The 25838-nt window shown below is 43.5% G+C and overlaps 2 protein-coding genes across 3 annotated transcripts in view; one reads left to right on the top strand and one right to left on the bottom strand.

The window, feature by feature from the left end:
* Positions 1–5609, bottom strand: part of CAPRIN1 (cell cycle associated protein 1) — a 47202-nt gene extending 41593 nt beyond the window's left edge. For both annotated transcript variants that reach the window (XM_020963837.2, XM_020963838.2), the window contains exons 1-2: positions 5422–5609; positions 4656–4892 (exon numbers count right to left, since the gene is read on the bottom strand). In XM_020963837.2, the coding sequence (XP_020819496.1) occupies positions 4656–4892 (237 nt within the window). In that variant the 5' untranslated portion in view covers positions 5422–5609. The remainder of the gene's footprint in view (positions 1–4655; positions 4893–5421) is intronic.
* A 449-nt stretch (positions 5610–6058) lies between these two features.
* The window catches only part of LMO2 (LIM domain only 2), a 165987-nt gene continuing 146207 nt past the window's right edge, over positions 6059–25838 (top strand). The window contains exon 1 of the mRNA XM_078148766.1: positions 6059–6863. Coding sequence (XP_078004892.1) covers positions 6817–6863 — 47 coding nt within the window. The 5' untranslated portion in view covers positions 6059–6816. The remainder of the gene's footprint in view (positions 6864–25838) is intronic.

Raw genomic sequence — 25838 nt, 5'->3', positions numbered from 1 at the left:
ATCAGATGGCATGCCATTTCTAAAATTTTAGAAATCTATCATACTCTTCTAATGTCTTTTAAAAGTTAGCAAACTTTAAGACTGTCATAAACTAACCACAGGCAGTGTTGCCTAGTGGAAACAAAACTGGATTTGGAGTCCACAGTCCCGGGCTGTATTCAAGAGTCACTGTCATGAGAAAAACCAGTGTTAACTGCCAGGGCTAAAGAAATGCTTCTACTAACCCAAGTCTCTGGGAGCTGCTATCATTCCCACTCCCTTCCAGAAAAAGAGTACTGGCCCTTGTTGAAAATTCAGGGAAGGACTCAAACACCCTAATGCTTGAAATTAACTCAGATTTCCTGTTTCAGGATATGTTTTTAGGAAAAATCGGTTTCCAAGCTCCAACCTTCTCAAGTAATAGTCATTCACAGAACGGGAAGGTGGAGTAATCTACGAAGCTGGGTATGAAAACACAATTTCTATATCCTTTCTATTTTCCCTATTTGGAAGACTAAATGTATGAGGGCAATCTTTTGCTTCAGGAATAATTAATTTGTGTACCAAGTTTTAAGATTCTCTTTGAATACCATTTTAGTTTGAATAAGCCAAAAAAGTGGATACTTCATCTGCGGTTTTAAGTTGTATTCTAATTACAGACAGTGTTGTATATTGAAAAGAAGACTGGATCTGGGAGTCCAAATGACTTGATGGGTTCAAATCCCATCTCTGATCTTTATTATCCCTGTGTGTAACCTTGGGCAAGTCTTTAACCACTTTGGGGCTGTTTCCTCATCTATAAGATGTGGAGAATATCTCTACTTCTCATCTACCTCACAGGGTGATTGTGAGGATCCAATAAAAATGTACCATAAAGCACTTTGCAAATCTTAAACCCTGATATAAATGCCAGTAATTTATTTCCATGACATATCCTTTTTTCTACCTAAGCCATGAAAAAGTTGATAGGAATCACTAAAAGATACGTCTTAAAGCCTTGGTGAAAGGTTAAAGCATATTTCTCACATTAAAAACTCATCATTACTGTCAAATATTTCAGAAAGGATAACTCTGTCAAAGATTCCTTCCTCTTTGACAAGGCGAATGCAAAATATGAAGCCACCTTGTCCTCTGCAATGCAGTGAAAAAGCTATACTAACTAAATGCAAGTGTTAACAAACTAGAGACTTTTAAAGGAGCAATTTCATCTTGGTCCCAAGAATTGATTATCCTATGATATGGCTACAACAAAAAAGAAAAGCACGCTCACGTTTTTATTTTGTGTCACCTAAGGAAAAGAAAGCTCCATTTAAAAAATGCAGCAAGAATAGTCCTTAGCAGCACCCCATCACATGCTGGCATAAGAAGGCCCTACCTTACAACTAGACCATCTTTTCCTCCTGATTAGTGTTAACTATAAAAGACTTCAATAACAGAAATATTTAATGCAATATGAAATTCTCACCAACTGTATTGTGGGGTGACTTTCAGAAAAGATCTCATCTTAATTACAAAGCTATGAGTTTCTGCTTTTCCAGAAAGGTAACAATGGTTAACGTTTTACCTACTTGCAGCCACTGCCAAGTTTTCCTAAGTTATATTGGTGTTTGTTACCCCCAAATTCAACATTAAAACATGTTAAAATGTTATTTCCTCTATTTTTCCTCACCTCTGAGCCTGTCAGAACTCTAAAATAATACAACTTCCAGTTTCAGTTCTCAGATAATTTTTTTACAAAGAGGTCTTCTGAAGGCCAAACTATTATGTATGTCATACCTAAGAAATAAACAACGTAGAAGAAAAAAATTCTTTCAACCAATTCGGTGAAACTTTTATTGAACAAACCTTTAATTTTCCTAAGACTGAAACCAGAGGATCCCTTAAAAAAAAAAAAAGCTCACCATGGGAACTAGTTACACAGGAACAAAGAGTCTGACCAAAATGTAGGGAAAAGTTCTTAGACCTCCATGTGGAAGAGCTCCTTTAAGTGAAGTTTTTAATAGTGAAAGTAAAAAGAAATCTACATATGATAAGATGTTTGATTTTAATACAAAAATAGGTGTTTTCATTCTTTATTTTACATCAAAATCATCAACATTCACATCTAGTGACCTAATTTTGTTTCATCAATTTTCCTAATTCTGTGCTAGCAAACTGATAGCTGAGAAAATTAACTGGATAACTTTTTTTTAAAAACTGCAGCCAGATAATTTAGGGGGGGGAAATAAGTTTTATGTCCAATTTACCCAAATTATAGAGTGATTTGTACACAATGCTTATCTAGTTCGATAAAGTTATTAATGGTCTCAGAACCTTCCATAATAAGCTACTCATTTAATAATCAAAAAGTCAGAAGAAATGCTTTGCCCATAACTAAAATACTGAAATTTTAACTTTAATAACCTTAATTCTCATTTTATTTTAAATGGCTTATTGTATACATAATCTCAATCTTTACTGACTTCTTTAAAAGTGATACAGTATTTTCAACTACTCATTTTTTTGCCAGTGTAATTTGTATCACCATGTTACCTTTATTATATAATCTACACACAAAAACAATATATCACTCGAGGTCCAATGAGTGGGTGTAACTCAATGGAGCTCCCAAGCATTTGGATGTCAAATAAACTTCAGAAAAAAATAACTGCAACAGCAATAGCAAATTATGGAGGTATATACATCATTTGATACACTGGACATGCTCCTAAAAATCAGAGTGCAAACTGGGCGGTGCTCACTAATTTTAAGGGAAATTATCATACCCTAACTCAAACTGAGTTTGGTTCAGATTATAATCAGTCTTTCTTTAAAGTGGAATATTCCTGTACAGAAAAGAAAATCTGTACCTTTACTAGTACAGAAATGCCATCAAACACAGTTCACAGGTCCAGTAACAAATACATCCGATTTATATCAAAATGTTTGGGGTTTTTTGTTGTTTTTTTAATTTTACTTTTCCAGGACACAGCTGTTCCCCTTCCCCTTATCTCCTGGGTTCTCAAGCCTTAGGTCAAATCTCTATGTGTACTACAAACAAATTCTGAATAAAAAACTTATCTAGTTACACAGTTTGTAAACTATTAAGGGGAATGCAGTTAAGAGATTGGAGGGAGCAGCCAATCTACCATTAGCTTGCTAATCAATTTTTACTACTTTTGATATAAATTTTACTTTGCACACTTCCTTTTACCAGTTATAATGGCATAACTGGATTTTCAATTAGAACTTGAAATATTTCAAGATATTTTAAAAGATGAAGGATGGAATTTAATTCACCAGACAACACAAAAGATACTGAAATTAAGAGACACTTAAAAATTCAAATTCCTAGTGGCTTTTTTCAATGCCATCTACATCAATGCAGTTACATTTGCAGTTCCAATGCATTAATAAGTTCAGCTATTCCCTGAATTAGAAGATTAAGATGTACCAAAATAACTGTTAGTGTTCTTGCGCAAAAGAGAATTAAAAGCTAGCTTGAGGATGTCAATTTTTTCCTCTACCCTAACCAAAATATAAAAATCTTGCACGCTCCCCATCTCAAGGATTGGTGGTCATAGAACCTTAGCCACAGAAGGGACATTTGAGAGCAACCCTGTTCAACAGTTCAGTTAGAGCTGAAAAAAGGAATGCCCAGAGGCTCTGACTTTCAAGGTTATGCCGTTAGCAGCAGTTGTGAATGCAACCCAAGTGTAACCAAGGGTACTCTTTGGACTACAGAACACTTCCATCTTAAAATCTTTGGTACAAAACTTCAAAATAAAACCTAAACAAAAGAATTTACTGACATAAATTCAACATGGGAAATTAGGAATAGGTCTGAATTTTCACGAATTTGTACTACTGTACTCATGAATGCCCTAATAAAATGGTCACTGTCCAATAACTGGAGAAGATGTGAGATGGCTTTTTTAAAGTGTAATTCTCTGAAGGCGTTAATAGTCCAGGTGAACATATTTCAAGGAACTACCAGTAAATAAAAACTGTAAATTGCCTAAGCTCAGTGAATAAGAGTGCTGTGTAGGCAGGAGTTTGGAAGACCTCAGGCGCCTGCTAGTTGTGTGACCCGGGGCAAGTCACTTCACCTCTATCTGCCTCAGTTTCCTCACCTGTAAAACGGGAATAATAATTAACAGCCCCTCCCTCCCAGGGTGGCAGTGAGACTCCAGGACGTTTAGCACAGAGCCTAACAACAGCAGCTACCACTGACTAGTTCTAATTTCCCCAAGCGAGAGGTATCAAGGCCGGGAGCCCCCCCCCCCCCCCCGTGACCCGAGCCTCGGCCTGGGTCACGGACCCAGGCTCCCAGCGGCGGCCCAGGCTCGGCCCGAAGGCAGAGGAGGAACAAAAGGCCGAGCCGAGGACCCCGGGCCCCCCCCTCCGCCGCCCCCGCGGGTGTGGCTGCCCCCCCACCCCCCGGGCCCGCTTTCGCTTTGTGCTCACAATGCGGCGGCTCCGAAGCGCTTCCCTCCGGGCCGCCGCCGCCGCCATGTTCGTCTCCTCCTCCATGTGCCCCGCCGGCCCCTCCCCCCCCGCGCCCCCTCGCCGGCCCGGGGGTCGCGGGCCTCAAACAAAAGGCCGGGGGGAGGGCGCGGCGGCCCGCGGGCCCCAGCAGTTAGGAGGCCGGCTCCCGGCCGGTTGGGCCCCCTCCCCCTCCCCGCCCCCCCGGGCACCTTTTTCTTTTCCAGGTTGCGAAGCTTCTTGTCGATCACGCCCAGGATCTGCTTCATGGCCTCGGTCTGCACCGAGCTGGTGCCGCCGCCGCTCGCGGCCTGCTGCAGCGACCCCGCCGCCGCCGCGCCCGCGGGCCCCGAGGCGCTGCCCGCCGCCGCCTCGGCCCCGGAGGACGAGGAGCCCGGCGGCGGCCCGGACGCCTTGCCGCTGCTGGTGGTGTTGGTGGCCGAGGGCATCTTCGACACCGAGGGGCGAGAAGACAAGAGGGCCGGGTTAGGAGGGAGAGCGAGAGCGCAAGCGACCGGAGGGCGGACGGGGGCAGGCGCGGGACAAAACGCGACGCACCGGGCGGGCCGCCGAGCCCGCCCTACTGGGGGCGCGCGCGCGACGCTCGGGGGTCGGGGCGGGGGGAAATGTGGGGCCGGGGGCGCGCGCGAGAGAGGACGGAGGCCGGGGGCGCGCGTGCGCAAGCCGGGCAGGAGGCGCGCGCCGCGCCCGCTCTCCGGACCCTTCCCCCCACCCCACCCCCCCCGCGAGCCTTTTCCCTCGGCCTCGGCAGCCCCGGGGCCCGCGGCTCGCGCCGGGGGCGGGGCCTCGCAGCGTCCGCTGCCAACGGCCGCGGAGCAACGGTCCCTGCCGCGGGCGGCCGGCCTTCGGCCGCCGGCCCCCGAGTGAGCGGGGCCGGCTCGGGCGGAGGGGGCCGGAGGCCGCCCCCTCCTCAGGCCGAGGCCGCGGGCCCCGCCGCCGCGCCGGGTCCGGGCTCACCGTGCGTGCGCGGAGGCCGCTAAGGATCCGGAGTGAGGCGGCCGAGCGGGGGGAGGGTTGTGGTGTGTGCCGGGCTGTATTGTACTGTCTGTCGGTGGGCTCAGGCCGCGCCGCGCCGCTCTGCCCCGTCCCTGCTGCTGCACCGAGAGCTGCCGCTAGTGAGGCAGAGGGAGGCGAGCGGGAGGGACTTAGCCAGCCCGGGGGAGGGGAGCCCGGCGAGGGGAGGGAGCCCGGCGAGGGGAGGGGAGAGAGACAGGAGGGAGGGGAGGGCGCCGACGAGCGGAGCGAGCCGGGGGCCTGCGCGGCGCCGCGGCCTGCCCGCTGCGAATGCCTGTCTGCCTGCTTGCCGGCCCCGGCTTGGGGGCCCGCGGGGCTTCGCCGCCGCGCCCTCAGGCCGGGGACCTTCCCGGCGGCGGCGGCGGCGGGGCGGGCGGCGGAGCGGGAAGCGCCGATCCAGGCCGTCAGGCCGCCACGGGTCCTTCAGGCGAATTCGGGGACTGCCCTGCCGGGGACAATAGGTGTCTAGCGGCCGGTGCGGGGTGGGGGGGAGGCCTGGCACGTCCCTTATATGGAGGGGCGGGGCTGCGGAGCTGGGGCTAGCGGCGTTGCCCCCCTCCCCTCCCTCCATCTCTACCCCACCTATGCCCCGGGCCTGGAGGAGCTGGCTTAGAATGAAGCGTGCCTAGCAGGGCTCAGAAAGCCGGGGCAGCGAGGCACGGGACTTTGCCCCAAAGAACGTGGCTCCACCAGCCTTCTTCCTAGGGGGCAGCAATAACCGCACAGGAAGAAGTGAGCAAGTAGGAAGCACCTACTGTTTGCGGGCCGCTGTGCTATGAGTATAAAACGGTCGAGAGCCTCGTATCCAGGTCCAAATAAATGCAGAATTAACTGGGGCAGGGTGTGCTCGGGGCCTCAGGGATCCTGAAAGGCCTTGAATTCAAGCCGGCACTGGGGCTGAGCCTCAAGACCAAGGGAACCGAAATGAGGCCTGTGCAAACGCTGGGAGCCGCCGTGGACCAAGGCCTTGGTCCGTCTGTGCTGTGTAGTCGCCCTGGGTGCTTGTAGGCACTGGGGACCCCTCGAGGGCTTGGGCTGGAGTGTGAAGCATGCAACACATGTAGAAAAAAGTGTGATTGTAGAGAATTGGAGGAGGAAAAGCAGAGGAAGAGGGGGCCCGGAGTTCGGCCTTGGAAGGAAAACAAGGCCTCTGAGGGGTGAGATAAGGGAGGGCGATGCTTTGCAGGCTGGAGAAGGGGAAGATAGGAGTGACGGCCTTGGGGACACTGAGGAGACCCCATGGTTTATCCAGTCCATCGAGAGCCACTGAAGACTTGAGCAGGCAGTGTCATCTTCAGACCGATGCTTTAGGAAGGTTATTTTGACAGCTGTGGTTGGATGGGCTGGAGAGAGACTACAAAAGCAGAGTCGCCAAGCAGGATGAGGTAAGAATCTAAGTGAGAGATCTAAGGGCCAGGAATAAGGCACTAACAACACGAGAAAGAAAAGGGAACCGCACACCAGCTGCCTATGGTATCAGGGTGTGTCACCCGTTACCCCCAAAGGTCTGGTGGATGGATTGTGCGTTTACTAAGTGCTAGGCAGCCTGGTGTATCAAGAAGATGTGGGTGTGAATCTCACCTCAGACATCGTGTGACCTTGGACAAGTCCTTTACCCCCCCCACCCAATCTCAGTTTCATCATCTGAAAAATGGGGGGTGATAATAGCACATACTTCACAAGGTTGTTGCCAGAATCAAATGAGATAATGGATGAAAAGCACTTAGCAAAACAAGGTGCCAGAGAAGTGTCAGCTCTGGTTAGATATACAGCTGGAGGAGACCTTAGACATGGTCCACAAGTGCATCCTCTTCATTTTGCAGATGAGAGAGGGGAGGGATTGCAAAGTACCTTGAAGGCCCGGTCTTGTGGCATTTCATCTTTACTCTATGGGAAATAGGGCCATTAAGCAACATTTTTTGAGCAGATTGTGAGATGATAAAAGGACTTAAAGATTTGCAGTGGCAGCCTGTAAAGTGAATTAGATCACTTAACCCCAATTGCCTAAAAAAAAAAATGAAACGGGGGGGGGGGGGGGGAGTGAATTAGAGAGAGTAGGCAGAACAGTAAAGAGGCTATTGTAGTATTCTAGGTGTGAGAGGAAAGGGATGGGGGGGGTGTTGAGGGGTGTCCTCAAAGAGAAGGAAGCAGAAGTCTTCACTGCTTCACGCTTTTCATTAGTAGTTACCCTAAGGAAGGATATCATAAAGGCACTTGAGGGTTTTTTAATTAGTGGGGTGGAGCTCCCCAAATGTCCGGGGGAGCTCTGGGCCCCTACTCATCCTGTGGCCTCTAAAGACCAATTCATCCCACACTACATTATTAACTTTGATTAAGCTTCAAGGAGAAAAAAAAAACTATCTTAGCACTTAACACAGTGCCTGGCACATGGTCGTGGCTTAATGTGTATTGATAGGTCTATGTCTCTGCTTACTTCCACAAAGACTTACCATGCTCCGAACTAGAAGTTATTTCTTATGCATTTGGCTTTCTAGTTTCCATTTTAATTGCCTGCTTATTTTGTATATCTCATTTCTCCTATTGTATCAAATTTGATTAGTAAAGGACTGTCATTTTCTTTACTACTACCTAAAACTACCTTGCTGGTGATAGTAAATGTTAATTTAATTGAATCATTGTCTCTCAGGCTTTCTTATGCTATGTTTTCCATCTCCCCCATCTCTTTCTGCCTTAACCAGTGGATTAGTCAACCTGGGACCCTTAACAGGCCAAAGAAAAGCTCCTAATGATGTCAGGTATATAAGGGTGTTGGTTCAGGTGTATCTGAACCAACACCAGTATCTACCTTACTGCTTGTAAGGCTGACTGCCGGCCACTCCTTTGTCACGATCTCCAGTTCTTCTGCCTGACGGCTTTCACACAGAGGTACTTCAAGGACACAGGACTTCAGCAGTGTGCAGATGCCCTGCATTGATGTAGATCACCACCACAATGGATCTTGAATTGCGATGGCCAAAAAAATCAGTCATCTGATAGGACAACATTCTGGCATCTGGTTCTCAGATGGCACATTTACAGCCTGTGTGCAGTCTGGTCCACACTTGAAGCCTTTCTAGTTTGGTAGCTTGTGCTGTTTGAGAATCTAAAATAACTTCCACCCACATTGAAGATTCAGACTAGAACATAAATGAAGGATGAATCAAAGAGCCTGAGTTCACATCTAACCTCTGACCCTACCTACTTGACCTTGGACAAGTCACTTAATCCCCGGTCTCTGTGAAGTGGAATTGGGTTAGATGGCCTCTGAGGGCCCTTCCAGGATCCCGTGATACTATACTTTTATAAATACACCTACATGAAATATACGTAGAATACTTGCCATCATTTTTCTTAGTTTTTATCTACCATAGCCCCATGATTATCTCAATATCCTTCCTATTTCACTAAATTAGGATAATCATAGCTCACATATAATTCTATATTGTTCACAGATGTTTTTTCCAGCAACTCAGTGAAATAGACAAAGCAGATATACCCATTTTGTGGATAAGGAAACCAAGTCTCAGAGAAGTCAAGTGGTTTGCTCAAAGTCACACAGCCATCAGAATTGAGGTACAATACTAGCCTTTCCCTGATGTGGAAGGTTGAAGGCAACAGAAAGGGAATTTCAGAGGATGAGATGGATAGATAGTATCATGAAAACAATGAACATGGACTCAGACAGACTCTGAGAATAGTGAAGGATAGAAGGGCCTGGTGTGCTGTGGTCTGTGGAGTCACAAAAAGGAAAGAAGGAAACAAGCCTTTTTTGTGAGCCTGCTATATGCTAATCATTTTACAAGTATCTCATTTGGGCCTCATAGCAACCCTGGGTGATAGGTGTTATTATCTCCATTTTGTAGAGAGGTTAAGTGACTTGCCCAAGGCCATACTGCTAATGAAGTATTTAAGGCCAGATTTGAACTTGACTCTTCCCTATTCCAAGTCTCAGGTTCCATCTACCATGCCACCAAGCTACCTCTATTGGACTTTGGTAGATTTTTTAAAATAACTTTTTCTTTTTTAATAAAAACAACCAATGGGGGCTCAAGCCAATGGCAGAGGAGAAGAGATACCCCAATCCCTCAGCATCAAAGTACCCTAAAACCCTAAAGTCCAAATGTAGCCTGCCTGGCTCTGGGAGAGTGAGCCGGAGCTAATGCTAAAACTAATACGCTCTGACACAGGAGAAGTGTATTGAAGAGATCAGTTACATAAAACAAGATGCTATGGGAGGTCAGGGGAAGGTCATTGCCAAGTTAGGATCAGGAGTCCAAAAGAACTTGGGGGAGGTGTGCCAGGAGTACTTCAAAGCAGATGTTCTTGACCATTTCTCTGGAGCCTTTTAGCAGTCTGGTAAGGCTCTCAGAATAATGTTTTTTAAATAATTGAAAGAAAATGCTAAATTGCAGTTAGAGGCTAGTGAAAATAAAGATGTAAAAAATTTTTTCACATAAAAGTACATGGACTCCCTGAAATCTGTCCACAGACTTGAAGGTAAGAACCTCTGGTTTAAAGGAGTCCATTCCTTACCTAAAGCTGTGCTCTGTTGCCTCATGCTGTCATGAAAGTAACCCAGGGTTACCACAGGCTAGACAAGGAGAGTAGGAGCCCTGACTAGTTCTACCAAGCTGTAAAGGCCTAGCAAGGGTACTACCAGCCTGTTTTCTAAGGCCAGCCTAACTCAGGAGGGGCTGAGGAGGAGGAGAGGTTGGAGACAAGGTGATTAACTTTTTGGCCATATCCACTCTGGGTGACATTAAAATCTGTGCAGCAACCTATACTCCTAGTCAGTTTCACTACCTGCTTCCTCCTCCATTATTAGCAGAAATAAATATTGACCAAAAATGGTCTTTAGAAATGACCTGCTTTGTGATAAGGTACAGCTTGAAGTATGAAAGGCCTAAAACGTACTGGCTAGCCCCTGCCTTACAAAGAAAGGAAACTTGACTGGTTTTTGGAACAGCCAGTTCTGTCATTCCTGACCAGCCCAATGTGAACTTGAATCTCTTTTCTGTGATTTGAGAGTACCTTACACCTGCCCCTCATCTTAGTTAAAAAATAAGCTTGCTGGCATCCTTGATCTGCTGTTCTCAATTTGATCATCCCAGATTTTTCATTTAAATAATTTAAAGGTGTTGAATTGATAGTATCTTTTATTCAGCATGATTTGAAACACTTTACAAATTGATTATCAAAAGTCTTGCTGCAGAGCCCCTAATTATCTGATATCTTGCCAGCTGAAGCATAACTGTGTTCCCTCTGTAGGTAATGCATATTCTATAATGCCTTTTTCCCACTGATGGGAAATTCATTTTGTATTTAGCAATTAACCCTTGCAGTGCTGCTCTCCCTGGTGAGAGTGGTTGCATAGATATTTAAGAGAGAGAAAAAGAGAGTCAAGAACGTGGTCTCCAGTGACAGTTCACTGAAATTTGGGTATGTTGGGAATATTTCCACAAGTAGTCAGGCCTTGAATTAATTTCTCAGTTAACAGTGTTCACTAGCACAGCTCCACCCTACATTAATGGTTTACTATTTAATTATTGATATCTTTCTTCCTTATCTTTGGGTTCGAAGAATTTAGTTTAAAGGTCTACTAAGTTGTTCAGTTGGAAATAGGAACAACGTTTTGCGAAGAAATGGGTCTGAATTCCACTATCTTATGTTGCTATTCCACTGGCTGTCCTAAAATGGATTTGTAGGGCTTGGAGGCTGGAGTATGAAGGCTATCTGGATGACCTTTAAGGTCACCTCCAATTCCAAGTCTGTGACCCTCTGATCCATCAGTGCCTCTAATGTTTAGATATACAGGCATATAACAGGCTCAGGAAACCACTTTACACAATCTATGGTATATTATACTGTTCATTTTCCCAAAAACAAAGTTGTGGTAGCAAAAATGCAGTCTTTGATCGGCTAGATGTGATCTTATAGAAAGCTCACAGGGAATACTGGGAGGCTTTCTAGGTAAGGCAGAATGATTATGGGTAGAGTGGATAAGAGGGTTTTGCACTGTTGCTGCAGTGGCAGGAAGGAAGATGTGGAGAGCAGCCTGACCTCATAAAAGCCGAGCAGAATGGGCTAAGAGAGGAAGGAGGATCGGTGACTCAGCAAGTTTGTGGAGCCTGGGGCAGGAATCCTGTACTTGAACAAATGGAGAACTGGAGAAAGAAGGGTGGACTTGGACGTGAGGGGGGCATAAAGGAATAGTAGTGAGAAGAAAAGATCAGGGATGAAACACTCCAGGGCATTTTGTTTCTGTTTTTCAATGCGATTTCTTTCTGATTTTTCTTAACCAGAAAGACAGGTAGGTTCCCTGTGTTGGTTTGGACGGAACTCCTGGGACAAAAGACCCTGGAGGAAATAATCAGCATTCCTGCCTGAGCCCAACCGAGGGACAATCTTGGTTCATCTCCCCCCACACCCCATCAAAGTTCTGGGCATTCTCAGGTGTTAGAGTTAAATACTTATCTTTCAGTAAGCAGTGTCGCCTCTTCCATTGGTGTTCAACTTGAATAGAAACGGGGTCACTATACCGTACATAAGGGTCCCTGCCACAGGGGCTTCATATTAACTTAGTTTTAAAATGGAATGTTATCTGTTTTGTTTTATTTTAATTCATTTTGTTAAATGTTTCCCAATTGCATTTTAATCTGTTTCAAGGTGCACTGTTGTGGTTGCTTGAGGCCAGGCCATGGGTTGGACACCTCTGGTCTAGGAGGGAGAGGTGGGCTTGGATCCAAGGAGATTTCCTGTCTGCCTCAGGTGTTTGCTGGCCATGGGACTATGGACAAGTCCTTAGACCTCACTGAGAGTCTGTTTTTTCCTCATCTGTAATTTGGGCATACTAAGAATACCCATAGAGACACACACACACACGCACACACGTGTGCGTGTATCTATCTGTCCTTTACAGACCTTAAAGCGCTATGTCAGCAGGTTCATAGGTGCATAGATTTCAGTGGCAAAGGCCCCTCAGAAGCCATCTAGCTCAGCCCCTTCATTTTACAGATGGGGAAACTGAAGACCAAAAAGATTGAGTGATCTTATACATAGAGTGACAGACAGGATTTGAAACCAGGTCCCCTGACTCTAAAGTCATTTTTACTATTGATTTTTATTGTTATAAGTCATTCACCTGGCCTCCTCTTAAATACTACACTGAAGCCTGAATTCTGAAAGCAAAGGGAAAAAAATGCTGAAAGCAAACAAAAAAAACAAAAAAGAGTGGGAATAGGGAGGAAAATGTAATACTGATCTGATGGAGATATAAAGGAAGAATGTCAAGAATTAGATTTTGGGAGCCTGTTGTGAAATGACTTGACAAATATTTAAGAAGGGAGGGGAAAGGAGAAAATATAATTTATAAGAGTATAAGCATTTATGTAAATGCCTACTATGTGCTAGGCACTTTTGCAAATACCTCACAACTCTGCAAGGTAGGTGCTATTATTATCCCCATTTTACAGTTGAAGAAACTGAGGCAGATGAAGGTTAAATGATTTGCCCAGGGTCACACAGCTAGTAAGTGTCTGAGGCTGAATTTAAACTCAGGTCTTCCTGATTCCAGACCTAACACTATTCACTGTGCCACCTAGTTGCCTGCTATGAGGTTCTGTGTGTGTGTGTGTGTGTGTGTGTATGTGTACTTGGCACATGGTAAGCATTTAATAAACATACTTTTCATTAATTCTTTGACCCAAGAGAAGCAGAGAATGATGATATAAATGTTTGCAGTTCTACCACTGAAATTCATTTCTTCCAGCTAAGGCATTATTCCTTATTAAAACAGAGATATAAAATTTTCAGCTTAAAGTATGACTTTAATCATTGAAATCCTAGTGTAAATTAGTTTTCAGATTGTTTTCAAAGTGCCACATAGCTAAGACCAGATCCACTCGGGAATGAGGCACACAATAGGCATGTTTTCATGTGAGTGTGGAATGAAAATAGTGAGGAGTTGCGTATTTCAGGATGGTAGGCCCTGGGTGGGATGCTGCATTGCACAGGGCAGCATGAAATCACTGGACCAGCAAGGACTTGAAGGGCAAGAAGAGGGGCTCTTCCTCCTATGGTAGAGAGGCCCAGAGGTTCTACTTCCACTACCTTCATCGATCCAATCCACTGCAACATGCATTTATTAAGCACCTACTATGTACAAGGCGCTATTCTGGGTACTGGGGACACAAAGACAAAACAGAAATCATCCCTGCACTCAAGGGGCTTAAATTCTATTGGAGAAAACATGTGAACAGATAAGTACATATATGTTCTTATATGTATAGGTGAACAAGTGTGAACTATTTACTTGAATGAAAATGAGAAATAATTAACCCATGATATTCAAAGGGATGAATGAATTATCTAAAGCTTTGTATTTATAAAGAAGCAAAAAAGTGGTTTCTGTACCAAACAGTTGGTAAAGACATAATTCACCAACAAGTCTTTCTCTTTTCTGGTCTTAATTGACCCACCTATAATGTGGAGTTGGACTTTAGAGGTGGGGAACTCTCGGCCTCAAGGCCACATGTATATTTGGTGTGTGAAGTTTGGATTCAGGCAAAGGGCCGCACTTGAGGACCAAGAGGACATCATGTGGCCTTGAGGTCGAGGGTTCCTCACCCCTGGATTAGATGGTCTCCAAGGGCTCTTCTAGCTTTAATATTCTAGGATTTGATGATTAGTGAATGTCCTAAAACCAAAAGGCTTTGGGAAACTTTATAATATTAAAAAAAACTTGTATAATGACTAGAAAAAGAAAAAAAAACAACTTTGAGGAAAGCAGATGTGATTTTATCTGTATAAGAAGCTCTTAGTATAGAAAAGCACATGTGCAGAGAAGGCAACCAAACTGTATTATAGAGTCATAGAGAGTTGCTCAAGAGCACTGAAGTTAAATAACTTGCCCATGGTCACCTAGCAAATATATGTAAGAGACAGGACTGGAACCCACATCTTCCTGACTCCAAATTTAGCCCTCTCTCCATCATGCCACATGGCTTCCACAAATAAAATCTATCTGGTCATTTCAGGGCCAGGCCTTCCTGAGCCTATGACTGGATTGTACACCTGAATTATCTTTGCTCTACCCACCCCTTTCATGCTTGAGTGGGAAAAAGACTGGATTAGGAAGGGCTGGATTCTTGTCCAGGCTCTGCCCCAAAGTGGCTGGGTGTATTTCTTCATTTATTCCAATGAGGAATAGTATTCAACTGTACAGGACCCTTCCCCCTCTCTTCCCCACCCTCCAGATGACCTTGGGCAAATCTTTTCATCTCCATAAATTCAGTTTTCTCATCAGGAAAATAAGAGGTTAGACTACATGGCTTCTGAGATCCCACCCACAGTTTGCACAACTTTCTTTTTTTCAAACCAATAGAATTCTCAATGTTAGTTTTGGGGGTACAGTGGTTTCCTAACTTCTAAAGTCAGCCCATTGTCACAACAAGTTGGAATCTGCCAGGATCTGAGATTGTCCTCTTTGTTTAGAGAACAGCCACAGGAAACATCCAAAAATTCCTCTGGTCCTGGTTAAGGAAGTATGACTTACAGGTGGTGGGGAAAGCTAGGCATTTAGCATTTCAAAAGGGGACTTCCCTTTATGACTAAGGTTTGGGGGCTCTCTTTTTTGAGAGCAGTCAGTAGATTGGAAAATAGAGGTTCTTAACCTTTGAGTCCTTGAATTTAAAAAAAAATTAACTATTTCAGATAGAATTGATTTCTTTTGTATTTTATACATTTAAAAACATTACTCAGAGAAGGGGTCCATAGGCTTCATCAGACTACCAAAGGGGTCCATGACACCAAAAAGGTTAAGAATCTCTGTCCTAGACGCTTAAGGGAAGCAATTTTTAGGTGCAAGCAAGGAAGAAGAGGCTCAGAGCTGAGTCCTAAGGTTCCCTTCTATGGAATGGAAGGTTGGACTGATTTCTGACCGTTGGTTCCACCAATAGATTAAAAGCATACATCGGGGCATTTGTGTTTTTAAGGTTTAATGTGAGTTTTTATGCTCCAAATTGGCCTCTTGACTTTACCCGGAGATTGTTCTCTACTAGACCTTTGTCTCCAGCTTCCAGAACCTTGAAGCCAGTATGTTGAATTACATTTACCTCAGTAAACCTTAAGCTTTCTTTACCAAATTTTTTGGGTTTCTTCCCCACTACTCTCCCCAACTTTCACCTCCTTCCTTCCCTTATGGCAAGTCTATTTACTTGCTTCTAGAAGGGGTCAGTCCTCTTTGCCATCTGAATATTTAAAAGCATTAAACAACTTTTTTTTTTAAAAGGCATACATGTTTCTTTAAACGTGAGGCACTCAGAAACAAAATTTCACATGTGGAAATGCTTTTAGCCCGAAATACTGAGAATAATGACTTTTCTCTCACGGGTCAGTCTTCTACCATCTGGAACCCAGCCAAGAACATGAAAAGTAGCAGAAAAGAAACACACACACACACACACACACACACACACACACTAACCCACTGAGCATTTAGGAAAGGGATTGCCAGCAAACTCAGGACCCTTACTCCACCCTCAGACCTGAGCCTATTGACTCTGAATTGTATGTAAAATTACAGTTATTGATTTCTGAAGTTGCTAATCTAGTTCTGCCTGGCAACCTTCATTCAGTCATCCTGAGGTTACAGCAAACACTGAGTAGAAGTGGGCGGGGTGGATGACTATGGAAACTGACACCAGTTCTCAAAGCTGGACTACTCAACTCCAAAGCCCATTGGAGTGGGACCATTGAAGCCAGACCATCAGAGCTTCCACTCGATAGCCTGAGGCACCACTGTAAAGCAGCAATAACTGAGTCAGCTGGAAAAGATCACATTACTTTCCATGTACTCGATTTAAGAAGGGGATAAAAAAAAAACACCCTAGTATTTAACTCTTGATAAAAATCTGAGGCCAGGCCTAATCCTTTCCTGGGTATCTTTGTCTTGAGTGTACAACAACATAAAGTGATCCCTTGGTCTCACCCTTCCAAAGGCCCAGAGAATTTTTTTAAAAGGAAAGTTATGGAAGACTCCTTGAGAATTCAACTCAATTCCATGGTTATTGAATCCTTGCAATGTACAAGGCACTACAACGAATAGCTGAGAGAGTTAAATAGGTGAGTGTATGTGCTCTCAAGGAGTTTGCTGTCTAGTAGGGAGTACCAAGTAAATCCATAACCATTTTATTAAGTGACTGATAATACAAAGCCAGGAGAAATGTCAGCAGTCTTGGATGTGCACTCTGATGGTAGAAAGTGAAACCTTCCTGTAAGGTACTTACATTCTGATTGGGGAAGGGAAGCACCCACCAGTGCTAGGCACTTTACAATTATTATCTACTTTGATTCCCACAACAACTCTTCAAGGTAGATGCTATTATTATCTCCATCTTACAGTTGGGGAAACTGAGGCAGACAGCAGTTAAATGACATGGCTAGGGTCACACAGCTATTACGTGTCACAGGCAGTGTTTGAACTCAGGTCATCTTGACTCTAGGTCCAGTGTTCTGTTCACTGAGACACTTAGCTGCCTCTTCAACATAACCAGGAAGCATAAGTATACAAATAAACTACAAAGTAGAGTGTGGTCATAGAGAAGAGGAGACTGGGGTGTACTGGGAAGAACAGAGTCAGAGGTTCTGGGTTCAAGTCCCATCTATGCTACTTACTACCTATTTGGCCTTGGGCAAGTCACATAATATCTATGGGCCTCAGTTTTCTTGTCTATAAAATAAGGGGATTGGACTAGATGCCCTCTAAGATCCTTTTGGAACTATGTTACTATTGAATAAAAAGTTATGGGAATTAAAGGGACAGAGATCGCTTCTGGATGAAAGCTTGATGGAAGATATATTACTTGATCTAGACCTTGAAGTATGGATAGTATCCTGGTAATCAACAAGCACATATTAGGTACTTAATAAATGCCTATAGCCTGGTTGACTGACAGGTAGAGAATTCACTCCCTGCCCTTGTGGCGAACAGGTTGAGCCAAGGCATAGGAGCAGGAGAAGGCAAGATGTGTTTGGTAACTGACTAGCAGCCATTTGGGAAGGAAGAGATCTCTTCAAGAAAATTAGAGATATCAAGGGAAACTTTCATGCAAATATGGGCATGATAAAAGACAGAAATGGTAGGAATTTAAAAGAAGCAGAAGAGAGTAAGAAGTGGCAAGAATACCCCAAAGAGCTATACAAGAAAGATCTTAACATCCCTGATAACCCTGATCATGTGGTTACTGATCTAGAACCAGACATCCTGGAGAATGATGTCAAAAAAAAAAAAGAGAGAATGATGTCAAGTGGGCCTTGGGAAGCATTGCTAACCATAAGGCTAGTGGAGGTGATGAAATTCCAGCTGATCTATTTAAAATCCTAAAAGATGATGCTGTTAAAGTGCTGTACTCAATATGCTATGAAATTTGGAAAACAACATTGGCCACTGGATTGGAAAAAAGATCAGTTTATTTCCCAGTCCTAAAGAAGGGCAATGCCAAAGCATGTTCAAATTACCCAACAACTGTACTCATTTAGCATGCCAACAAGGTTATGAAAGCTAGGCCTCCACAGTATGTGAACTGAGAATTGCCAGAAGAGCATTCTAGTTTTTGTAGAGACAGAGGAACCAGAGACCAAATTGCCAACATTCACTGGATTATGAAAAAGCAAGGGAGGTCCAGAAAAACGCCTGCTTCTGCATCATTGACTACACTAAAGCCTTTGACTGTGTGGATCATAACAAAATGTGGCAAGTCCTCCAAGAGATGAGGGTGCTGAATCATCTTACTTGTCTCCTGAGGAACCTGCATGCCGCCCAAAAAGCAGCAGTTAGAGCCAAACATGAAATAACTGATTGATTTAAGATTGGGAAAGGAACATGATGAGGATGTATAGTGTCACCTGATTTATTTAACATATGCAGAGTATATCATGTGAAATGCCAGGCTGGATGAACCAAAAGCCAGGAGAAATGTCAGCAGTCTCAGATATGCACTCTGATAGTGGAAAGTGAAGAAGAATTAAGAAGTTTCTTGATGAGGGTGAAAGAGGCGAGTGTAAAAGCTGACTTGAAACTTAATATCAAAAAAATTAAGATCTTGACAACTGGTGCCATCACTTCCTGGCAAACAGAAGGAGAAGAAATGTCAGCGGTGTCAGATGTTATATTCTTCAGCTCAAAAATCACTGTAGATGGCGACTGCAGTCATGAAATTAAAAGATGGTCCTTGGAAGGAAAGCTATGGCAAATCTGGTCAGCATACTAAAAAATAGAAACATCACCTTGCCAACAAAGATCCATATAGTCAAACCTATGGTTTTTCCAATAGTAATATATGGCTGTGAGAGTTGGACCATGAGGAAAGCTGAGCAGTGCGGAATCGATGCTTTCAAATTGTGGCACTGGAGAAGACTTTTGAGAGTCCCTTCAGCAGCAAGGAGGTCAAATAAGTCAGTACTTCAAGAAATTATTTCAGGATATTCACTGGAAGGTCAAATACTGAAACTGAAGTTTAAATACTTTGGCCACATAATGAGAAGATGGGACTCATTGGAAAAGACCATGATGTTAGCAAAGATTGAAGGCAAAAGGAAAAGGGGTAGGCAGAAGATGAGGTAGACAGAAAGTGTCATGTAAACAAAGAATATGAACCTGGAGAGATTGTGAGAGATAGTGGAGTATAGAAGGGCCTAGCACGCGATGGTCCATGGGATCATGAAAAGTTGGACATGACTGAACAGCAACTACCAGTCCAGTTTGGCTGGAACAGAGTGAGGAGAAATAAGAGAGAAGGTTGGAAAGATAATTAGTAGTTAAATTGAGGGAAGCCTTAAAAGGAAGGCTAAAGAGTTGAGATTTGATTTGGTAAACTATAGGGAGCCATGGAAGATTTTGGAGCAAGTTTTAGGAGAGACTTGGCAGGGGAGGGGACTTAGGTTAAGAAGTCTATTTGTAATAGTTCAAACAAAAGATAATGGGGATCTAAAGTAGGGTGGTGGGAGTAGGAATAAAAAAGAGTGAATGGATGTGGTCATGGGAGACCGCTAGATTTGGACTTCGTTCGTGCCCTCTCTCTCCCTAAGAACCTTGTATTCAATTACTTTGTATTTATTCTCATATATACATACATGTATATTCTGTGTGTGTGTGTGTGTGTGTATATATATATAATATATATGTGTATATATTATATATATATATATATATGGATGTGTATCTCTCTCTTTATCTTTCTCTCTCTCTTTCTCTCTGTCTTTTTGTTTTCTCCCCTGATAAAATGGAAGCTGTGTGAGAGCAGGGACTGTTTCATTTTTTTAAAGTGTTACCTCAGTACCTGGCGTATAAAAGGTGCTTAATAAATGCTTGAAACTTGATTTATCCTAAGAAGCTCATTGGGCTTCGCCTCAGGAGCCCTTCTTCCCCTGTCCTCTGCTTCTGCCCCAGAGTCCTTTAGCCAAGGTTGCCCCTCCTAGGGCCCACCTCCCCCTACTAATCTTTGTGAGGGTGAGGGTCATATTCTGTAGGCAATGAGCTACCCCTTTTCCCAAGGTAACAGTACCGAAGTTTGATCTATTCTTGCCCCACCATTTTCCCTCATACTCTGGTCAATCCTCTGTGTCTCTGCCACCACCCTCCTCCCAACCTTACTGTTGTTTTTGCCCCCAACTCTGGCCAAAAGAAGTTCTTGCATTATGATAAGGATCCTCCTCTGACACCTCCTTGTGGTGTTGGAAGTGACCCTGTATCCTTGAAAGTTATACCAAGGCCTGACAAGATGTTATCAGACTGAAGCTGCTTAATTAGCAGTCAGGCAGTAGATTTGTAGATCTGTCATTTAAGGCCCAGACAGATAAAGAAGCTTGATCACTGAAAGCTTGGCCACTAGGTCATAGCTTTTATGGACACAATCATTAGAGTCAGAAGATGAGTTCAAATCCTGACTTGACTTCTAACTGCCAGTGTGGCCTTAGGTAAATCACTCTTCCTGTCTTGGAGCTAAATTTCCTGCTTGAATGGAGCATTTATTAAGCAATTTTTATGTGCAAAGGGGTGGCTAGAGGGAGCCATAATGCATAGAGCCCTGGGCACGGAATCAGGAAGACTCAACTTCCTGAGTTCAAATCTGGCCTCAGACACTTACTAGTGACTCTGGGCAAGTCACTTAACCCTGTTTGCTCAGTTTCATCATCTGTAAAATGAGCTGGAGAAGAAAATAGCAAACCGCTTCAGTATCTCTGCCAAGAAAACCCCAAAAGGGGTCACGGAGAGTCAGACACAACTGAACAGCAGCAACGAAGCCCTATTTCAAGGGCATGTGCTTTTAATTGGGTAAATGATCCTTTCTTCTTTTTTTTTTTCTGGTGAGGCAATTGGAGTTAAGTGACTTTCCCAGGGTCATACAGCTAGTAAGTATCAAGTGTCTTAGGCTGGATTTGAACTCAGGTCCTCCTGATTCCAGGACTGGTGCTCTATCCACTGTGCCACCTTGCTGCCCCTAAATGCTCCTGTCTCTCCCACAGAGCACAAGTTCTCTACGTCTTTAGTAGGGTCATTACATCATAGATCTAGAACCAGAGGGGACCTCAGAGGTCATCTGGTCCAATTTCTGTGTTTTATAGATGAGGAAATCAATGTGGAAGGGAGTTTACCTTCCTCATCTCCACTTGTAACAACTGCTACCAACACTCAGTCAGGCACCGAAACCTGTAATTGACAGTACCTCTCAGACCATGGGTGGTACTTCCAGCCCAGGCTGCACAGCCATCACCTGGGGAGGCAATTCCTGTGAAGAAGAGGTTGACCATCCCTAACACCTGCCAACCAACCGCTACCCCCAGGGCCAGCCTGGATGAAGCAGCATGATACCCAAAGGGGAAGAAGATGTACCCATGCCAAGTTGAACCACCCCCACCACTCTCTCTCTGATGGCCATGTCCCCTCAGTCTCTGATGGACACAGTCCAGGACCCTGAACCCAAGAGCCCTGGGAATGGCAAGTGCCCAATGCCTTCTGCCATAATCCCAGGAAACAATCTTTGCGGAGATGCAGCCTGGCAACTGCTCTTTTAGGCACTAAAGCCATAGCTATTGAAGCTAGAAAAGAAAATTCTTGTCACCAAAATCCTTGGCACTGTCAAATGGTTCAATATCAGAAACTAATAGGACTTTTATCAGTGGAAATGACATTCAAGAAGAGGCATGACCATCTATCTACTTTGTCACTTCTCCCTAACAAACATGGGACCTTTCCACCTTTCAGACTTGCAGCTGAAACCTTCCCTATTTGTTGTGTCCACCTTTAGAAGGTAAGCTCCTTGAGGGTAGGGATTGTCTTACTTTTTTATTGGCATCCCCAATGCTTTGCATATTTTTGTTGTTGTTCGGTCTTTTTAGTCACATTCAACTCATTGTGACCTCATTTAGGGTTTTCTTGGCAAAGATACTAGAGTGGTTTACCATTTCCTTCTCCAGCTCATTTTACAGACGAAGAAACTGCAGCCAACAGGATTAAGTGACTTGCTCAAGGTCTCACAGCTAGGAAGTATCTGAGGCCAGAGTTGAACTCATGAAGATGGGTCTTCCTAACTTCAGGCCCAGTATTCTGTCCTAGGTGGCACTGCACCACCTCACTACCATTTGACATACAGTAGACATTTAATAAATGGTTGCTGTTTGGTTGATAATATCTAGAGAAGATTCATCTTCAGATTCATGTTTAAACAGATAACTTCTGGGGTCCCTTCCAACTAGGAGATTCAATGATTCTTCATGCCTGGCTTGAACACCATACCCTTGTCTTTATACCCCTGAGCACACTTCTGCCTATGACCCCTCAACTCTCACTTAAATCCAGTTCAAGAGCAAGTCAAGACATCACCTGTGATGTCACTAGTCCTCTTTGAAAAAGAAGGTCCAACAACAACAACAACTGATCTGGACAATGACTGATCCATCAACTTGGGCTTATAGATCGTAGATAGATTCATAGGTTATTAGAGTTGGAAGAGTCCTTGAGAATCATCTGTTTTACTGATGAGGAAAGAGAAAGGACTTGATATGCAGATTGGTCTGCCTCTGGGTCAGGTAGGTAGGTACTATGGGAGCTAGGACTTGAACTAGGTCTCTTGATTCCCAGACTACTTCTTTTATCCTCACTAGACTGGGCTACCTGTGAACCTTGTCTTTATCTTCCCTTTGGTTTAACGCCAGCTGTGAATTCAGGACTTAATAACAGTTCCGCCTCACTGACCTGACTCTTCCCAATCTGTTCTGACCTGAATCTACTCATAATATGGCATTAACTTTTGCAGGAGACAGAGGAGAAAACTTGGATATGCCTATAATTGATTAGTCAATCAGTCAGTCAGTCAACTAGCATTTATTAAGTGCCTACTATGTGCCAGGTACTATGCTAAGCACTGGGGATACAAAGAAAGGCAATAATACACTCCCTACTCTCAAAGAGCCCACAGTCTAATGAGAAGACAACATGCAAACAACTATGTACAAATAAGATATATCCAGAAAAAAGAGGAAGTAGTATTCTGGAGAACAATTTGGAACTATACTCAAAGGGTATAATACCATACATACCCTTCGGCCAAGCAGTACCACTAATAGGTCTGTCTCCCAAAAAGATTAAAGTAAAAGGGAAAGGACCTATTTGTACAAAAATATTTATAGCAGCTCTTTTTGTGGTGGTAAAAAATTGGACATCAAGGGGATGCCCATCAGTGACTGAACAAGTTTTGGTATGTGATTTGTAATGGAATACTATTGTGTGATAAGAACTAGTGAGTAGGATGCTTTCAGAAAAAATCTGAAAACACTTTTATGAACTGATGCAAAGTGATGTGAGCAGAACTAGAAGAACATTGTATACAATAACTGCAATATTGTAACAATGGTCAATAGTCAAAGACTTAGCTACTTTGATTAATAAAATGATCCCAGACAGCTTCAAAGGACTCACTAAGAAAAATGCTATCTATATCCAGAGAGAGAACCAATGAACTCGGAGTGCAGATTGAATCATACTTTTTTTTCCACTTTATTTTTCTTTCTTTTCTTTTTTGTAACATGGCTAATATGGAAATATATTTTGCATGACTTCACATGTATAATTGATATCATATTGCTTGCCTTCTCAATGGGTAGGGGGAGGGCAGGAGGAAGGGAAAGAATTAGAAACAACAATTTTTAAATGAATGTTAAAATAATTATTAAAAAATAAAAACAAAATAAATTGGGGATAGTTTCAGAGGGAAGGCACTAAGATTAAGGAGGATGGGGAAAGACCTTTTGACGAAGGTGAGACTTTAGCTGAGGCTTGAAGGAAACCAGGAGGCAAAGATGAGAAGGAAGTGTGTTCAAGAATGGGAGATAGCCAGTGAAAATATTGAGGGACTGAGTATTGTGTTCAAGTAACAGCAAGGCCAGTGTCTCTGGATCACAGAGTAGGAGGGGAGTAAGGTGTAGGAAGACTGGACAGATGGGAAGGGACCACGTTAGGGAGAGCCTTTCTATGACCTTGCCATCGTCATTTTAAATTTCTGTTCTGAAAGAGATATTGTCACATTCAGAATATAATTCCTGGTTTATGTTCCCATTTTTGTATTCTAAACTATAGATCAGAACATGGCAGCCAAGTGTCAATGGGATCATTGAATGAAAATTTCATTTTATACAAAATCCAACTAAGGGAGTAAGAAAGCTGAAGGAGGAAGGGAAGGAAGTTTCAGTCTTTCCTAAAGTAAAATTTTACAGTGAAGATTCTTTTTAGAATTAGACATTTGTAGTATTTTTCCTTGACTGTACTTACCTATACCCCCATCCAGACATTCTTCCCACGTGACTGAACTCAGGACTCTAATGATGCAGGAACAGCCCAAAGCTGTGAAAGAAAATACAGGATATAGGGACAAGGCCTTTCTAGTAAAATTGCTGAGCTGAGTCAATGGTAAGCCCTAGAGTTAACAACCAATATACCAATGACATGGTTACGAAAAAAGAGACATTTAAAAATTATGTCACCCCTAGCCTTGATTTCTTCTATTTCTTTTTTATATATGGGGTGAAATTCAGGCACTCCTTCACTTTTCATCTTCTAAAATACCATTCCACTTCTTCTGATAGTACACCAAGTGTAGTTCTCCTATGGATGCTGACGAGAATAGATTGCCCCAGAAAGGCCAGCAGATCTGTACCATTTCACAACTATATGTTTTCTTCCTTCCATTTTCATCTACCTATGTGTGGTGAGGCCTTGCATGTTATGAGGGCTGTCCTACACATGTATTAGGACATGGGGGTGTTGTGTGGCTCAAAGGGAAACAGAATAGACATCTCTAGCTCTTCTCTTTCCCTTCTCTTCCTCTCCAAGAGAGACTTTAATTCCTACCAAAAGGGAAGCAGGAAGTTGAGGCCAGATCATTTGGCTTCTCTGCCCTCCTCAAACAAATGGAGTACTGGTCTACAATAATATCTATTTACTCTCTTAAATATTATTAGTCTAGGGGATATGATTTTCAGGTTCAATGTAACTTCTGATCACTGCTAACTATTGGGGAAGAGGAGGACCCCAACCTTTATATTCAAGGCTTGACTCTTTATGTACTAAATACCACTTCCACAATGAACAGTGTGGTAATGAAATATAGCATAGTGAAAATAGCATTTTGCATTTATCCAAATCATAGCGAAACAAAAGTCATAGAAAATATACATATGAGAGTATGTACCATAATGTAGAATGAAGGAGTTGTCTCATTGGTAGTCAGGTAATAGCTCACTCTACCAATAGAGAGGCTCCTAGACCTCATCGAAGGAGTATTCCACAGTCTCTAGTGTAGCAATCTGGGAATAGGGACATGATGGTGGCTGCTAGTTCTTTTCATGTCAGCTTTTTCCCTGTCTTTTCCTTCAGCAATCTGAGTTGGGGTTGGCCTCTTACATTTTCTCTCTTGAAATTGGAAGCTAGAAGCACCTGAAATCCAGAGATTCATGGACTCAGGATTAAAAAGATTGGAGCTCTCCTGCTCTCAACAATGCAGGGCAAAGGCATTCATCTCCGCCAATGAAGAGAGTCCCATACCAGTGAGCTTGGAGAGTTAGGATTACACATGCTTTCACAAAGGTCTGGCCTCACTGTATCTAGGACCAAGCTCTCCACTTTCACACCTGCTAGGAGTTAAAGCTCATTTTGTAAAACATTATGGAGAAGGACCACAGAAGCAGGATGACATGAGATGTGACCTCACCCAACAAGCAAAAATCAACTGAAATGAAAATGTGCTGGAGGAAAGCCTGAGTTAGGAGCTTGGGGTAGTATAGGGCAAAAAGGAGAAACGGATATACTC

This window comes from Phascolarctos cinereus, unplaced genomic scaffold, assembly GCF_003287225.1.
Source record: "Phascolarctos cinereus isolate Bilbo 61053 unplaced genomic scaffold, phaCin_HiC Scaffold_9;HRSCAF=440, whole genome shotgun sequence".
Lineage (NCBI taxonomy): Eukaryota > Metazoa > Chordata > Mammalia > Diprotodontia > Phascolarctidae > Phascolarctos > Phascolarctos cinereus.
The sequence above is the reverse complement of the archived record's forward strand: the minus strand, read 5'-3'. Positions and strand labels throughout refer to the sequence as shown.